The sequence below is a fragment of the Coenobita brevimanus genome, chromosome 105 (assembly GCF_032717465.1).
Source record: "Coenobita brevimanus isolate Jiangsu-jjx chromosome 105, ASM3271746v2, whole genome shotgun sequence".
NCBI classification, from domain to species: domain Eukaryota; kingdom Metazoa; phylum Arthropoda; class Malacostraca; order Decapoda; family Coenobitidae; genus Coenobita; species Coenobita brevimanus.
The window spans coordinates 8,159,882-8,178,871 of NC_137058.1; the positions used below are offsets into that span (position 1 = coordinate 8,159,882).

The 18,990-nt window shown below is 43.6% G+C and overlaps 1 protein-coding gene across 1 annotated transcript in view; it reads left to right on the top strand.

The window, feature by feature from the left end:
• The window catches only part of LOC145416348 (nucleolar protein 11), a 395,109-nt gene that overhangs the window by 40,808 nt on the left and 335,311 nt on the right, over positions 1-18,990 (top strand). The window contains exon 2 of the mRNA XM_080285346.1: positions 2,763-2,933. Coding sequence (XP_080141472.1) covers positions 2,763-2,933 — 171 coding nt within the window. The remainder of the gene's footprint in view (positions 1-2,762; positions 2,934-18,990) is intronic.

Genomic DNA, 18,990 nt, shown 5'->3' on the forward strand with positions numbered 1-18,990 from the left:
AAGAAGTTTTTCAAACACATCTAGGGACTCTCTCATCAGATGTTCTTATTCCTGTCTTCTCCACGTTCTTGTTTGAGGAGTCCTAAACATCGTAATTGTGTCCAGTTTTCTACCCTGATCTTGTATTTCCACCCCTGTCACCTCTGCTAAAGTATTTCCAAGATCTTCTTGCTGTTATTCATGACAAGCACACTTCCACGAATTTTTTTCTTTGTCATACATCTATCTGTCTGTCTATTGCCAGACACGTTAATCCTGTAAGGGGTGGCCACAAACAAATCTCCTCCATGTTACCCTGTCCCCAGCCATTTCTCTGCCCTGCTCCCAGCTCACATCCCTCTCCCTCATATACCTCTCCACTCCATCCCTTCACCTCATACTTGACCGCCCCCTCCTTCCCCCCCCCCACTCACATACTCTTTCCTTGTTAGTCTCCCGCTCTCCATCCTCTTCACATGGTCAAATCACTTAGTGTACTTCTCCCAACGCTTTCAATCACATCCACACCCACACCACAACATTCCTTCACTTCTTCATTTTTCAGTTTGTCTCTTCATGTCACTCCACATGCTTCTCTCAGATAACTCATTCCCACTACTCTCATTCTTGACTTGTGTCCTTCCAACAAAGTCCAAGCTTCACTTCCAGATGTTAGAGTTGGCACCACAATACTTTCATGCAGCGATCTTTTTTTTTTTTTTTTTTTTTTTTTTTTTATAACTCCCTTCAAAGAACCAGCCTCCTTTCTTTGTTGTTATACCCTTTCAAATACTTCATCCTCTAAACCTCCATCCTTACTCATCACACTACCCAAGTACATAAATGCGCTCACATTTTCCATTTCCTCATCATCCAACCTCATTGAACATCCAGTGACTTCATTTCCCTTGAGGACCATAACTTTACTCATCCCTACATTCACTTGTAGATTCCATACATTATTGCTATTATTTTTGAAAGTCATAACCAGCACTTTTTTTTTTTTTTTTTTTTTTTTTTTTTTCATCCGGTCACATGTGTATCAGTGTTACTGCTCAATTTGATTTTGGTTAGACATCTAATGTCCAGCTTCTTCTTGTTTACGTAATCACTCAGTGTCATTATCTTGGTTAACAACCCATCTCCTTTACTTGAAGTTGTATTTTTCATCTACCTTCCCTGTTTTCTTTAATACTTTTCCTTTTCCTGTTCACTTTCTTTATCCCTTTTATCCCTGTTTTAGATACCGCCTCTTGACTCTTATATTGATCACTGTCCAAAGAAATATCTTTGCTCATCTCTTCTTCTTTTTTTTTTTTTTTTTCAACAACATTAACTTCTCCCTTTTGTTCTCATTTATATCCCTCCATATAAAAATGTTTTTTCACTATTCTGTTTTGTTGAGTCTTCATGTAGCATCTAAAATTTTGTCTGCCACATATTCCATTTTCAGTTTCGCTCTTGTTGGTTTCGTCTCCCCCTTCTTGTACTGACCTAATCTGCTTATTTCTTCAGTCTTTTTTTCCCAGTCCCTGACCTCATTATTAATGATACTCAACACTTGTTTAACTCTTTCCATCTCCTCTTTCATCCTAACCAGTTTTATTTTCTGCTTTTTCTCATGATCACCGAATGTGATCACACATCTTCATTCCACTGTGTCTTGCAGCATTTTTTCCTTCTGTACAGACTTGATTACTTCATCTTCTACTGTAGTCCACTCTTACTCATTTCAGCTTTATTCATATTTTCCTGCTTCTGCTCTTCTAAAATTGTCCGAGGCTTATTATTTCTTTCTTTTCCTCATTTTGCCACTCCACTTGAGTTGTTTTTCCTCCTCCTTTGCTGCAGCAACCACAGTATTTGCCTTTTCTTCACCAACCCTCACTTTCTTCTTCGGGTCATCATTTTCTTTCTTCAGTTTTTCTGTTTCATCATTGCAATTTTGTTATTTTAGTCCTGTCAACAAGCTAGCATTGGTTTTCTCAACTTTTTCCCTTTCTCTCTCACCCCTAACTTCTTTCAGCCAACTTTCCAATAAAATCAATAGCATCGTAAACACATTTTCAGTGTTCTTTTCTCCTCTGAAGCCTTCAAATCCCTCTAAATCACCAGAAACCTTTACACTCATTTTTTTTCCCCTAAATTGTTTTCCAGCTACCTGTGTTTGTTTACTTCTTATGGAATCCTTATTGGCACCATGGTATCACTTCAACTTCAATATTTGACCATTCTTGGTTCTTTGGTCCAGGTTTTATGAGCTAGACTACTGAACCTTATAAAAATCCCTAAACCAGACAGCACTGAAATCCCCACACTGCAAAACTAGATACAGTATAGTAATCAGGAATCTTGATGAGCAGGCGCAGGAGACCTCTGCGTCCAATGCTTGGATTCTTTCTATTACCTTCATTGCCTTTTCCAGCTGAATGCCTGTATAAAGGGTATCACCCTGTCCCTTGTACACATTTACAATCACTCTCTTCAGCCAGTCATCTGGGACAACACGCTCATATATAATCAAATTTATCAAATCATTAACTAACCCACTCCTAAATCTCCTGAGGCCCTTAGTATTTCAGCATTGCTGCACAGTTGTAATACAGTATGATGCAATAGGTGTTAGGGACAAAATTTCACACTAGCTATAGGCAATCAGCCTGTGCTCTGAGCTGTATCCATTATCCACTGTCTGGTTATATATTTTTGAATGTCTGTTAGTTAATTATGGAGATTTGATAACTTGCTTTGTTAGGTAGTAACCAATATATGATTGTTTGCAGACAGTGGATCGACGTCAAGTGCGTAGTTGGATTACAAAGAGTTGGCTGCCCTTCACCTCACCTGCCATATACCACCCAACAACTCACAGTATCACAGCAGTCATCAACACCACTTCACTTATTCAGTGGACACACCAAACAGAGGCTATTGATTCAGTCAAAAAGATAAATGTAAGTATATGTAGGAAGATAGCTTGTAGAGAAAGTACTGTATATGAGAAGGATCACAAGGATACATATAGCATTTATTGAGGCAGGAAAAAATATATGACATTGAATTTGGAGGAATGACTGATGGTGTTAGCTACATATGTCAAGTTACCACATGACATTCTTTCCTTTTTGTGACAAACTCGGGTATACGTATGGCAGTCACAGTGCTCAGATTAGTGCACAAATGAACTGAAACCATATTCAGTGTATGATATTATTTTGGCTGGCTCATGGAGGTTCATTAGAAAAGGGTTTTAGCAGAATCAGCCTGTTCGAATGCAAAGTGATGTGATAAACAGTACAGACTCTGATCTGAAATTGGGTCCAAAGCCTTTATTGAAAGTGGAATATTATGAACGTACATGCTGTGAAGTACCTTATACTGTATTATCTGTTGTTATACATGTCTACAAATTAACTTTGTCCTCAAAGATGCATTGAGTGTATGGGGACATGATTCATTACCCTCCTGTTGCTTGGGGGGGGAGGGAGTGGATGTTTTGGGGAATTTGATGTTCAGATTTCAGAGTTGCATTGTACTGAAATTGACTGAAATAATGCTGAACTGATCTACAGAGATTTGAAGAAGGCTGAAATTAATTTGAGTTGATATGGCTGGACCCGAAGTGATCTGAGTGAGTTCAGTTACATATGTAGGCCCTAAATAGTTCTAATTGGACCTGAATGGCCTTGAGCAAACATGAACTGACAATACTGGTCCTGAATGGAAACACATTGAATAAAGGAAAGGTGAATAAGTGCGTGTAAGAATCACATATATACAAAGAAATGTGTATGGTAGGATGCCTATGGAGAGGGTGCATAGCATAACAGAAGATAGCCAAGGTGAGGAACAGCATGGATTTAGAAAGGGTGGGGGATATGTGGGCCAGATATTTACAATGTGTTCTATATTGGAGTAGTATATTTCAAGTTAAAGGCTGTATGTTGCATTTATGGGCTTGAGAAAGGCCTATGATAGAGTGGATTGTGAATGATAGTGGAGTGTGTTAGGGATACATGGAGGGAATGTGTTTTGAAGGTAATACTGCATGTCAAGGTGTGGAAGAAGCTCAGTGATCCGTTTTGCATTACTGTAAATGTGCTGGAGGAGATTGTTAGTTTTAAGTATCAGTATTGTGTAAATATGACAAACTGAATGCGACATAAAGGAGAGATCAGTTCAAGAGATAAAACACATTGGAGAGTTCAGTAGTGTTTTGAAGGGTAGAGGAGTTGGGAGCCATGCTTATTGGAGTAGCAGCGAGTGACAGAGAGCCGTCTAAGTTGGAAACTATTGAAATGACCTATCTTAAAACAACTGCAGGCGTGGGGAGGATGGAGGGTGTAAGAAACAGTGAAAGTTATGGTCATTATGGAATGGAAGAGAAAGGTACAGGAGTGAGTTGTGGAAATGTTTAGTGGGTAAAGAGGAATACACTGAAATGGTATGAACATATACAAAGAATGCACATAGACAGGATGCCAAATAAAGCTTGTGAAAGTGAGATTGAGGATAGTGTTGGTAGAGACAGACCTTATATGGTGTGGAGGAAAAGAGGGAAACAGTACAGTAAGGTCCTTTTATACAAGGATCCATTATACCAAGGGCCACTGTTACGAGATTGACAAATATGACACTTTTCACTTGTACAAGGACAAAAAATTGATTTTTACAGGCATCAGTCAAGAATCTGAGAATCGCTTACAAAGTGCACACAAGGAAAATATTTTAAAAATCACCTCAGCAGCTGTCACCTTTATGTTCTCTCAGGCCTTGGTAAGCCATCCCTGGCAGTGGTGAAGTGACTTAAGGTCAGTTTAATGGTTCGACCCCAATGAGCTAGAACAGTGTTCACATTGTATACTGTACAGTAGAGTCATGCTTTAAGATAGGAAAGCAATGATCTTACATTAACACAAGCATTTAATTTCTATCTTTATTTTCTGATAACACTGTAATTTCACATTTGTTGCGCAGGAGAAACAAATTGGGTTCTTTTTGGTATCTTTTCAGGTGGTTGCATTTACTTACAACCAGTGCATTGTGCCTTTGTTGCATATTGCTAGGTAGTGCTGTTATTGATGAGATTCACCGAACCGATATGCCACAGATACAGTAGGTACCCACAGTATGCGAGTATGTGGGCAGCAGAGGGCGGCACATTCTAGGAACTCGCGTACTCAGAATACATAAACTTATGGGAAAAATTACATATGGGTGGCACCCCCCTTTATGGGCAACCATTAAGACTCCTTTCAGACCTAAGTATTGTACTGTACAGGCAAACTGTCTAAGACATATTACCCAAGATAAAGTAAACCAACAAGATTATGGCTTTACTAAATCAACAAGGATATGGCTTAACTAAACCAACAAGAATATGGCTGCTCACCTTAACCCAAGAGGACAACAGGCTTGATGGAGGTAAGAAGGGGATCCGAGGCAGGATGAGGCACCTAGCGTGCATCTCCTTCATCACCCACCACACCACCCGACATACCACCTTCCTCACCACTCTCATCACCAGTACTTTCGACACTTTCACTACCTAATGGACTCACTTTGTTCATAAACCCTTCAAAGTCTGTTTCTGACACCTCAGACATCGCATCATCCTCTTGATCCTCCTCAGGTTTTGGCTCTTCTGATATTGAAGGGAGTAATTCCTCAAATTCTTCAAGCTGCAGGTAATGGGTGATGAGGGTTTGCTTCCATCTGTATACTTCTTGGTTGTGCTTGTCTGTGTAGTAGCGGGAGGTTCTGTCCAGTGAAATCATCACCTCCTCCACTTGCAACTGAGAGCATTCGATGTCCTTGAATTCCTTCTTGAATTTATCAAGGGCACACAGTACCTGGCTGATCTCCATCATGGACAAATCTTCACTCTCCATCACAGGTGTTTCTGGCTTTTCTGCTGCAATCTCCTGCTCTGCGTCGGCCTCGTCCACTCGCTGCACGACTTCCTAGGGATCCTGCTCCACTGCTGCCGAATGTAAGCCCCTGAACTCCTCCAGTGTGACGGCCCGAAACCCAGGCACAGCTTGTGCAGTTGTGAAAGTGGCTGCCTCAGAAGCGGCCAGGGATTGAAAGCTCCCTCCTGGTGTGCTATCACACAGGTGCAGTACAAGGAGGTGCCAGGCAGGGTAAATTGTTGCAGCGGTTATATCTGCCCGAGAAAACAACAAGAAGTTAATGGCATCCTTGAGGTTGAAAGACCGCCAAAAAGCCATAACAGTCTTCTCTGGAGTTGAAGCTGATGAAGCAGGTGGAGTGGGTGGCAAGTCCAAACCATCGTCAGCGTCCATGACATCACTCCCAACGGTGTCCAAGTCAAGAATTGCCTGCAGTTCCTCAGAGTTGTCGGTCATGCTGCGGGGGTATTTTAGAGGTGTTGGTGGTGTAGCTGCTTCACCATTACAATTAACTCATGGTCTAGCTGTTGGATGAGAGAGGTCATTCTGGGTGGCAAAAAAATGATCTTGCATTCCTTGCTGAGGTCTGCTAGCCAGGTTGGATGACTTGGGACATTGTTGAGGATGAGAAGCACCTTGAAGGGGATGCCAAGTACGGGATTTAGCCTTGGCGTCAGGGATGAAGTGCCGCAGCAGCCACTCTGACATGATGCTGCTTGTCATCCAGCCTTGGAATTGCTGTACCAGTACACCCCGCTGTCATCCATGCAGCGAAGATTCATGTAACATCTGGGGTGTGCTGCGGTATGAACCACAACAGGCCGCATCTTGTGTGAGCCTGATAAGTTCATGGCCAACATGACCGTTATCCTGCTCTTGTCCATTTTTCTCCCACGGGCCTGGCGCTGATGCTTACTGATATAAGTAAACTTCAGCATAGCCTTGTAGTATAGGGCTGTTTCATCATTATTGTAAATTTGGTCCCTGCTGTAGCCACCCTCGTCGATTATCCCCTTTAGGATGGCTGGATAGTCTGTGGCTGCCATTTCACCTGCTGATGCACGCTCACCAATGAGGCGAATGTGACATAGTTCCTTCCTCTTCAGGAACTGGCATAGCCATCCCATGGAGGCTTTGAATGGTTTCTTGACACCACGTTTCAGAGCTGCAGCTTTGTAGATAATCTTGGCCTGGTCCCTGATGTAGCGCCCGTTCAGTGGAACTCCTTCCTTCTCTCTCCTCAGGATGTATGTCGCCAGGTACTGCTCCATGAGAATTATTGCCCAGTTGGTCAGCCTGCTTCTCCCGTCAAGTGCCGCCATCCCATACATCTTAACAGTCTTCTTTATGGCCTCCCTGTTCGTCCATATTGTTCGTACCGTCGAGTCGCCAAGCCAAGTTCCTTCCCAATGATGGTGTTACCCTTCCCACTCTCCTTCTTTTCAATGACTTCCATCTCCATGGCATGGGTGTTGCACTTCTTCTTTCTCGAGGACGAGGCAGACATCCTGGCTCACAAAACAACAGCCTCAGAGTAGATGAGAACGTAGCTGGAACAGCAAGTGTACCCTTTGTGTGCGCGTGTTTCCTCTGCTGGGCCTCTTTCACCACCCTCCAAGTGGCGCATTCGGGCATCACGTGATGAGTGCACATCATCGACGTCACAAGGTGGGTGGAGCGCAGGCAACCGTTATTGCTTCTTGGGGTGGCAGTGTCGCGTGCTTGGAGTAACCCTGGATTTGGGCCACTCTTTGCTGTCATCTTGCCTACAACGAGTTCAATTCGCTTACTGTTAAAAAATACACTAAAATTTGGGAAAGAATAGGTCCTCGTGTACAATGAGGATCGTGTACTCTGAACTCGCGGTCTGTGGGTACCTACTGTACACGCTTTTCTGTCTCCTCTGCTAGGGTGTTCATGGGCAGTGAGCTATAGAATAGACCAGTTTCATCAGTTTTGTAGACCTGACCGAGAGTGAGGCTCTCCCTGCCAATTAAGCCCTTCACCTTCTGCCGAAACTCTTCAGTTCCATCCTCGTTAGGGTCCAAAGCTTCACCATGGGCCTTACAGTTGGTACGTCCATGTCGTAACTTGAAAGCTAGGAGCTAACCCTCAGATGCCTTGAAGTCTGGGGTGTCATGTAACCTTGCGAACTTCTCAGCAGCAGCCTTCAGCTCTGTACTATGTACCAGCACACCAGCAGCACATTGTTGACAATACCAAATCAGCGTGGAGCGGTCGATTTTTGCAAACTTGGTAGGGTACATAATCTTCCTCTGCACATTGCATTTGGTCTTCTGTACAAAGTCTGGTGGGTGAGTTTGTCATGGAAGTTCTTGATATCAAACAAGGTAGAGCGGGCCAGGTTGAATTCTCGTAGGATGCGGGAAGTCGACCATCCCGCGTCCACCTTCTCCAATATCCCTCTTCTTCTCCAGAGTTAGAACCACTCATTTCCTCTTGTCGGGCAGCGGGGCCATCATCACACACATGAGTAAGAGGCAGCAGAGGAACAGTAGGGCCTGCAGCAGGTAGGGCACCACCACAAAACAACCACGTGAGCAACCATAGTGACGAGTGTAGTCACAAATGTAGGTAGGTGGGAAATGGGGAGGATGCAGGGGCACTCTAGCATGCATCGGAGGAAGCCCACACCAAAACACAGCTGTTCATCACCGCGTGGCAAATTCAAAGTAGGGTTGAAAACTCCCCCCCCACCCCCCCACCCCCTGAGGACCCAAGCCCAAAGTGTTTGGGACTTGGTCATCCGGGTCTTACAGAGATTACTTTTACCACTTAGTGCACCGCAGACAGGCTTCGTAACCCACATACCTCCAGCAGGTGTACAGTTCTCCCATGTTGTCTAGTGGTTAACCTTTGCATTTAGCAAAGGTTGAAGAACTCCGCCTCCTCTTCCTCCTCTACCTGTTGCAGCTGTGTGACGACTGGTAATGTGCGGTGCGGCGATTGCGGCCTGCCCGCCTCAGGAGACTCCAAAAACAGCTAAACTACGTCCAACGGAAACTTAGCGGCTATCGATGTGTTGAGAAGGCAGGGAACAAGGTGTTGGTGGTTGTGGTTGTGAGAATGGGCTGGCACTCGTTGGGGTGGCAGACTTGAAGAATGAGTCATTCCTGGTTTGACATTGGGACCGACGATTTTGCCGAAGGATGACAGTGTCCCTGACTGCCCGTACCTCCATCATCAGGCTGAGCGGCACCAACTCCCTGTCACGGTGCGGGTGCTTGGCGTACTCTAGCACCTCCTTCAGACTGGCACGTAGGACACTGAGACAAGGAGTGATGGAGTTGTGGGGGGCTGCAAGTCAAGGTCCTCATCCTCATCCTTATCGGTGTCACCATCCTCTTTCATGTCCACAGAGGCAGCAGCGGCGATCTCCTCATTAGACATGGTCTGATAACCAGGATCGCCGCTGTTGTCATCCAGCCAATCCCTTACATTGTTGATGTCCACCTGCTTTCTTGCTGTTCAAAGACAGCGGTGGAAATCATCCACGTCAAAACCCCTCAAGGTCGTGCTCGGCTTTGATTCCCTGCAGGAGACAAGACCAACTGCATTGGAGGGTTTTCACAGAGACTTCCTTCCATGTGTTCGTCCAGTTGAACACTGCAGACTTCAGGTCGTAACGACGAAGATTCTGCAGTGTCTGCTAAGCCACATCCTCATCCTCCAACACCAGCATCACCTCGTTGAGGAACCTTCGTGTCACGGGGTTTTTATAATATCACGGTAATTTTGAAATAAATAGATGCTTAAATATTATTTGATTGATAATAATATTCAATAATATTGAAGAGCAAGGACAATGATTGTCTTGCTACATCAAGCAACGATTACTGTACGCTGACTTGCTACGATTCTCCAAGAACGAGAATTTATAAACTTTCTCAACAGTACACAGCAGAGACTAATTACTCACAAATGCTGAATTAGTACTGTTAGCCTCTGGAGAAAGTTACTTCACCCCTGACAATAAATAACTAATACTAATAATAATAATCAGGTCCTTTGCTGATGCTTAACTCCTATGGCACAACGGATTTTAAGTTAATACAACAAGACTGGTCTAAGTACCAGTTATGAATAGTAAATCGTCTATGCAAGCTAGGAGCTATGTGGGAAATAAGCTTAATTATGGAGAAATGAAACAAGAGTTTACTTTACATTAAGCTCAAGAAAAAGAACTGTTAAATTTATTGATTACAAAAAATAAATTTAACGTTACAATTCAAATCAAATCAATGAGACGCACTCACTCACTCACACAAAAGCTAAATACTTACGCCTAGGAAAAAAACACCTTAACTAAACTCTTAAGACTACAAAATACAAAAGGAAATACTATAGTCGATGAATGCTTTGTATCACCCGAAGCTGAACTAAGGATGGGAGTACTGGATAACTGTCTCAGTGGAGTCTGGGTGCTAGCGACCTCTTCTCTCGCACTTCTGGAGCACAGGACCTCTCTCCGTCAAAGCAACAACTAGACTGAATTCAAATGATGTATAGGCAGGACGCACAAGCCACCGGAAGAAGGCGTGGCTAACGGTTGAGGCAAGCAGGGGCGAACAATAAAAAACAATTGTATCGCTCAGTAGAGCACTTAATGACGTGCATTAAATCGGTCACTTCTGAAAGTGACGAATGTTTTGAAACGTATACTCCGAAATGGAGAGAGAAACGGTTAACTGAGCGATACACAGTGAGTTTTCCACTAATAGTTCATGGCTTCTCACAAAAGGGAAATATCGCGAATTGATTCGTGACATTACGCCCCTACAAAATTAAATTTTTTCCTTATGGGAAAAAATTTGTGGATATATATATATATATATATATATATATATATATATATGTACACATCCTAAGTCATTCACACAAGATTCACACTGTGGTGTGTGTGCTATCCTGCTACAGGAGAAAGTCGCAGTCGCCAGTGAGCGAAAAAACCTCGTATTTACGTTAATAGAAGCAAACTTGAGGGAAAAACTCCGTGACGACGGTGAAAATCCTGTACTCAGGTCAAACTGAGCGAAAAGTCGCTACATTTACACTGACAACTAATTGTTGTGTAGTGTGATGTATGTAATACACGGTGTAGGTGTGACAGTTGTAGTGTAACTGTACCTACGTGTAAAATGACATAGTAAATAATAATATGGCGACGATGAAGGCAGAGGAGAAGAGGCGGCAGCGTGCGGCAGACGATCAGCTGGGCCGCACAGCAAAACTGCTACACCCATTGCTGAACCTGCAAAACCAATTAAGGTGGAGCATCAAAAGTGTCAATGAGACAAAATTCCTATTACGTTACAATTACTCTTTCTGCCTAGCGATCAGTACATGCTACAAAAAGTACACTCGAGGTCGCCATTAATTTTAGCACACAATTAGTGTCGGCAAGTTGAGAATCCTTGTGCAAACTCGGGTCTTCCATAGCCTCGAACTGCACACGGGTCCTCAACCTGTGCCTTAACCTACAGTTCTTATATTAATATCGGGAAGCTGAGAATCCTTGTGCAAACTCGGGTCTTCCATAGCCTCGAGTCGCCTCTGCGGAATTCTCACTTCCCCCTTAACCTACAGTACTTATATTAGTATCGGGGAGCTGAGAATCCTTGTGCAAACTTGGGTCTTCCATAGCCTCAAGTCGCCTCTGCGGAATTCTCTCTCGAACTCCCCCTTAACCTACAGTGCTTATATTAGTGTCGGGGAGCTGAGAATCCTTGTGCAAACTCGGGTCTTGCATAGCCTCGAGTCGCCTCTCAACTTCCCCCTTAACCTATGGTACATATATTAGTACCGGGAAGCTGAGAATCCTTGTGCAAACTCGGGTCTTCCATAGCCTCGAGTCGCCTCTCAACTTCCCCCTTAACCTACGGTACATAATATGTATGTACAGGCCCTGGACATGCTGTGTCCTGTGGGGCCAGTGGGCGAGACATCAGGTCTGCACCCACTTCACCACTACCCTGTCTCTCAACTGACTCAGAGATTACAGGTGTGGCTACGAACGGCACAGGAAGGACATGTTCCTGATTAGTGGTGTTACTTTGACACGCACTACAGGAACGGACAAAACTATGTATGTCTCGTCCCATCCCTGGCCAGAAAAAGTCAGCTCGGATACGGCCCTGGGTCTTCCTTTTGCCCATGTGACCTCCTGAGGCTGAACAATGACCCCATTCTAACACTGCTAGGCGGTACTTGGTGGGAACGACAAACTGCAATCGAACCTCGCCCTCGGGTGTTCGTGACTCACGGTAGAGCCGTCCTTGTTTGCGAAGGAACTTGGCTCGACCTCCCCATGAATACTTAATCACTCGACCCTTTTGTTTGTTCCGCACGGCAGCAAGTGTCGGGTCAGAATGTTGTTCTTGTACAACAAGTTGACTACACATCAGATCTTGCGGCGATTCAATGATCACTGGGGTAACACAATCTGGAGCCTCAGCCATGGCTCGTGTTACCGCAGCAGCCGAAGTCTGAGTAGCGCCATCATCGGAGCAACTATCCTTGACTCCTTGAATATTTCCAATGATGAGGTCAAATAAAGGTTCTGGCATGACAACTGCAAGTGTCGTACCAGTATAAAATGGAGATGCTACCTGGATACATGCCTCAGGGAACAATCTCACTGATCCATCAATAAGGTTTGCATGGATCTGTCGACCTGTATACTGCTCAGGCCGAACTAAACTCTGCTTAACAGAGCAACCTGAGGAACCATTGTCTCTTAGGACCTTCACAGGAATGTCTCCCACAAACCCTTGCTGAACAAGGAAGGTACTGTCACGTGTGGGAGGGCCTGTGGAGGAAGCAGCTAGCCACTCATGAGGCTGCTGAATTGATGCGGCAAACATTGTGCCTTGAGGGTTATATTGGGAAGATGGAACATTGGCCATCTGTGGTAGGGGGTTCACTGTCACTGTGGGACTAGCGAACTGTGGGGGAGTACCCATACTGGTAGGGACGTGACCACCGTGCTGCTGCAGAGGAATGAAGGCTGCATTCGCTTCCTGCCTCTTTTGAGCTGGTGGTGAAAAAGTTTGTCCCGACGGTCAGTTGCGTGGCTGATACTGCTGCTGGTTGGGGTGCTTGTTGTACCGCTTCCAAGCAGGCTGCTGTGTATTTTGCCCCTGGTCCTTCTGTGGTTTTGGACCTTGGCCATTACTCTGAGAACGGCCTTGGTGCTGGGATTCAGTCTGAGACGGCTTCCCAGACTTGGCAGTATCTTTTCTGCTCCAGGTGTTTTGCTTACGAGCTTGATACCCTTATGCAGTAAAGAATGCGTCAGCCTTCTCTGCCATTTGGCTGGCATCTTTCACCTGGCAGATCTTAAGCTGTGCTATGAGCTCATCAGGCCACGACCTCTCTAGCTGCGTACGCAGCATAAGGTCAATTATCCCCTCACGCGTGGAAGGAGTTTCATCTTTCTCCATCCACTCATTTAAGTAAGCTGTGAGACGATCAAGGAACTGAACAGCTGTCTCCTTGTCTTGGAGACGAGCTCGCATGAACTGAACTTTGGCGTCGTCTACTGTGAGACCATACGCCTTAATGAGTGCAGCTTTCATCATCTCATATGTGAGATTGTCTCCACGAATTCTGTGGAGAATATCGAGGGCAGGGCCCTCAAATAGGCTAAGAAACTGAAGCCGCTTAGCTGCCTCATCCAGTTGATACATGTCTGCCATGTCCTCAAAACGAGCTATGTATGGCTCGATTCGCTTGCTTTCCTTGTATGAAGGAAGCTTGATGCGTGAGGTCGCCAGGACATGTGCAGGGAGAACGCTCGTGGAGCTTGGACCAACTGCACCAGACGTGTCTGAAGCCAAGGAATCTCGCTTGAGCTTCAGCACTTCAAGTTCATGTTTTTCGCGTGCTTCTCACTCGGCACATTCGTGTTCTCGTTCTCTCTCTCGTTCCTCACGCTGTTCTCGCTCGTATTCCCGTTGTTCCCGCTCGTGTTCATGTTGTTCACGCTCGTATTCGCGCTCTTTCTCACGCTGCTCTTGTTCATATGCACACTCTCTTTCACGTTCCTCACGCTGCTCTCGCTCGTATTCGCGCTGAATCTTACGCTCTTCACGGGCATCATTCTCGCGCTGCTGCTCCTGATTATGCCGTGAGAGTATATACTCTTTAATTTCGGTTGGGTCCAAAAGACCCATTTCTTTGGCTCCCTGTAAAAATACAGTGGTAGCCATGGCGCTAATTTACTAAGCAAACCGAAACTGAGTACTGACTGCTTCGCAAACGAATGCTAATGACACAAGTAAAGAGTACAGACACAAGCTAGTGGTGACCAGTCTTATCCAGTTAACTGGCAAAGAATAAATAAAAAATGTAAATGACTGGGAAGACTCAATAATAAACACAATGGGTACGGCGACTTCCCAGGAGCGAATAAAATCGTCTGGCGTTACCAAGAATAAACTAGAGTTAAGTACTCTATTGATTAATAAAGCAAAAATTCACTTGCTAAATCAACGGTAACCACCAGTAAACTTGTGCCTATAAACTTTAATGATAAATTCCTAAATATGAACGAGTGAGCACTATCTCGTGAATAGCTTTATAGCTAGGAGTTAATATCCTGGAATGAGGTCGCCAATTGTGACAGGGTTTTTATAATATCACGGTGTTTTTATAAATAAATGCTTATATATTATTTGATTGATAATAATATTCAATAATATTGAAGAGCAAGGACAATGATTGTCTTGCTATATCAAGCAACGATTACTGTACGCTGACTTGCTACGATTCTCTAAGAACGAGAATTTATAAACTTTCTCAACAGTACACAGCAGAGACTAATTACTCACAAATGCTGAATTAGTACTGTTAGCCTCTGGAGAAAGTTACTTCACCCCTGACAATAAATAACTAATACTAATAATAATAATCAGGTCCTTGCTGATGCTTAACTCCTATGGCACAACGGATTTTAAGTTAATACAACAAGACTGGTCTAAGTACCAGTTATGAATAGTAAATCGTCTATGCAAGCTAGGAGCTATGTGGGAAATAAGCTTAATTATGGAGAATTGAAACAAGAGTTTACTTTACATTAAGCTCAAGAAAAAGAACTGTTAAATTTATTGATTACAAAAAATAAATTTAACGTTACAATTCAAATCAAATCAATGAGACGCACTCACTCACTCACACAAAAGCTAAATACTTACGCCTAGGAAAAAAACACCTTAACTAAACTCTTAAGACTACAAAATACAAAAGGAAATACTATAGTCGATGAATGCTTTGTATCACCCGAAGCTGAACTAAGGATGGGAGTACTGGATAACTGTCTCAGTGGAGTCTGGGTGCTAGCGACCTCTTCTCTCGCACTTCTGGAGCACAGGACCTCTCTCCGTCAAAGCAACAACTAGACTGAATTCAAATGATGTATAGGCAGGACGCACAAGCCACCGGAAGAAGGCGTGGCTAACGGTTGAGGCAAGCAGGGGCGAACAATAAAAAACAATTGTATCGCTCAGTAGAGCACTTAGTGATGTGCATTAAATCGGTCACTTTTGAAAGTGACGAATGTTTTGAAAAGTATACTCCGAAATGGAGAGAGAAACGGTTAACTGAGCGATACACAGTGAGTTTTCCACTAATAGTTCGTGGCTTCTCACAAAAGGGAAATGTCGCGAATTGATTCGTGACACTTCGCCTGTACAGTCTCTCTGTAACTACAATAACACTCTGGTCCATTGGTTGAATCAGAGCAATCATATTAGGTGGCAGAAGCGTGCACCTAATGCACCCAACATCAGCAACCAAATCCTTCTCAGACGGATGCACAAGGGCATTGTCCGAGAGCAGGAGTGCTCCCAGACAATGCCCCCGATACCAAAGACCTCTGTTTCATAACAGATAACTTCCTTGACGATGTGTCTGTGGAACCAGTCTCTGAAGATCTTGGTGGTCAATCAGGCCTTCACAGAATGGTATCACACAACAGGCAGGCTATCAATCAACCCATGAAGACAACGTGATTGTTTTGCATGTCCATCAGTAACGGGTTTGAGGCGGTGCGCATCCTATTAGCATTAGCACAGCACAAAGCAGAGACACTTTGTTTGGATAACATGCAACCAGGCACAGTCTTCTCCGTGTCTTCTGCAAGGATGTTGGTGGACAGTGAGCAGTAGAATAGACCAGTTTTGTCAGCATTATAGACCTGACCAAGGGCAAAGCCCTCATCCTTGATCAGGTGCTGCCCTTCCGGGCGAAACATGTCAAGATCCTCTGCCACCGCATCCAAGGCCTTGCCATGTGCCTTATGGCCCCTAAGTCCATAGCGAAGCTTGAAGGAAAAGCCTTCCTTCGGAATCCTTGAAGTTACATACATTATGCAGGCGTGCAAACTTCTTGGCAGCAGCCTTCACCTCATTCCCACACACAAGTACTGGACACTGACATCATGTTGCTGGCGAAACCACAACAGAGTTGACCGGTCAATAACAGTGTTGGGCATGGGCTGTGACCCTCTTGTCGCCCCTATACGTGCTTTTGCCGAAGTCCTGCCTGTACTGCGTAAGCATGTAGTGTGACTTCTTGATATCAAACAAAGTTGAACATACTAGATCATATTCCCACAGTATGTGTCCTGTGGTCTTGCCTGCATCACCTTTGCTCAGTATCTCACACTTGACTGGATATGGAGTGTCCGGATAAGTATGGGATTACTGTACACACACACACACACACACACACACACACACACACACAGATAAGAAAAAATGTATAATAATATCAGGAGTTAAAGAAAAGCGCATGACAATAAGATCAGAAAGAGAAAGAGAAGAACTGAGTAAGGTTAAAGAAATAATATCAGTAGTCATGGAGGAAAACAACGAAGCTCAAGAAGAGATTGAAGAGGTGTTTAGGTTAGGAAAGTACGAGGAAGGAGGGGCAAGGCCATTGAAGGTAAAAGTCAAGACCTGGCAACAGTTAACGAAATTGTCGGTAGAACATGGAAATTATTGGACAAGGAAGGGTTCAAAAATGTTTGGATAAGGAAAGATGCAAATGATGAAGGAGGAGCTAAAATAAAGGACTTACTAAAGGAAGCAGAGGTAAAAAATGAACAGAGAACGGAGGAAGAGAAGACAGTGTTTTATTGGAGAGTCATAGATCACAAATTAAGGAAGTGGTACCGGCGGAGAGAAGGAGAAAAGGGTATAAAAAACATCAAAAATAATGTGAAGGTGGCATATACTAATGTTGATGGTTTATTATCGGCAAAGCTAGAAATCAACGATTTTTTGAAGATACATGAGCCTGACGGTATGTGCTTTGTAGAGACCAAGTTAAGAGAAAATATTGATATTCCAATGGGAGATGGTAAATACAAACTGTGGAGAAGAGACAGAAAAGAAAAAACGGGAGGAGGAGTGACGATAGCCTTGAAGAACAACAGAAATGTAGATACCGTGGAAATGGGAGAAGGCAGGGCCTAAGTGATAAATATGAAATTAGTAACTGGAGAGAACAACAAGAGAGATATGGCAGTAGTGTATGTTCCCCCTAAGACAAAAGAATGGAATGATGATGAATACCAGGAAATGCTGTTAGACATGGCAAGTTATTTACAGAAAATTATTGAGAAAAGCAACAATATAATTTTAATGGGTGACTTCAGTTGTAAAGAGGTGAACTGGGAAGGATGGGACTCAGGAGGCGGCAAGGATTCGTGGGGCACTATATTATTAAATATAACAATGAACAATGTGATGCTGCAATGGGTCAAAGAAGAGACACGGTTTTGAGGTGAGGACACACCAGCAAGGCTAGACTTACAGTTTACCAAAGAACCCGATGTAATAGAATCCTTGAAATATCTGTGCCCTGTTGGAAAAAGTGATCATGTGGTCATTGAGTTCCAGATGATAATAGGGAACGTGGAGCCAAGAGACGAGCTTTATAGGCAGGGAAGGTACAGCTTTGGGAAAGCAAACTTTACAGGATTGAGAAAATTATTCAAAAATGCAGATTGGAGAAAATTCAGAGAAACAAGAAAGATACAGAGGAAGTGGGATATTTTTCTAGACCTCTATAATCCGGGAGTGGAAATATTTGTACCAAGAGTAAAGGGGAAAGAAAACAGGAAAAATGAGTGGTTTAATAGAAGGTGTATGGTAGCAAAAAAAAGAGAGACACGGCGTGGAACAATTGGAGACAAAGCGGTAACAACAGAACAAAGAAAGAATATAAAAGAACTAGAAATGAATACACAAGAATATGCAGAGAAGAAGAAAGGAATTTTGAAAAAGGTATAATAGACAGATGTAAGGATGAACCCAAACTGTTTTATAGATTTGTTAATGGCAAACTGAAACAAAAGGAAGGAATCACCAAACTGAAAGTAGAAAGAGAGGTCTATAAGGATGCGGCAATGCAAGCAGAAATAATGAACAAACGTTTCCAGTCAGTTTTCACTAATGAAAAGGAGTGTGTGGAAGGGGAGATAGTGACTAGAAATGTAATGATAAAAGATATAAAAGTGGAAGTACAGGAAGTGTATAAATTACTAGGAACTCAAGATGTAAGGAAAGCCCCAGGACCAGATGGAATCTCTAATTGGGTACTTAAAGAATGCAGAGAACAACTGGCAGATAAGATTCACAGTTTAATTGTGTGTTCTCTGGAAGAGGGGAAAGTGCCTCATGAGTGGAAAAGGGCAAATGTGGTACCAATTTATAAGGGAGGAAAGAAGGAAGAACCCCTGAATTATAGACCAGTGTCCCTAACCAGCATGGTCACAAAATTGTGCGAATCCTGAAAGGTAGATGGATAAAATATCTGGAAGAGATGAATATTTTGGCTGATAGTCAGTTTGGATTTAGAAGTGGAAGGTCATGTGTTTCCAACTTGTTGAGTTTTTACTCAAGAGCGATTGATGTGCTTCAGGAAAGAGATGGTTGAGTGGATTGTGTGTATTTAGATTTGGAGAAGGCCTTTGACAAGGTACCTCATAAGAGACTAATGTGGAAACTAGAGCTTATAGGAGGACTGAAGGGGAACCTTCAGGAATGGATGAGAGACTCTTTGAGAGACAGAC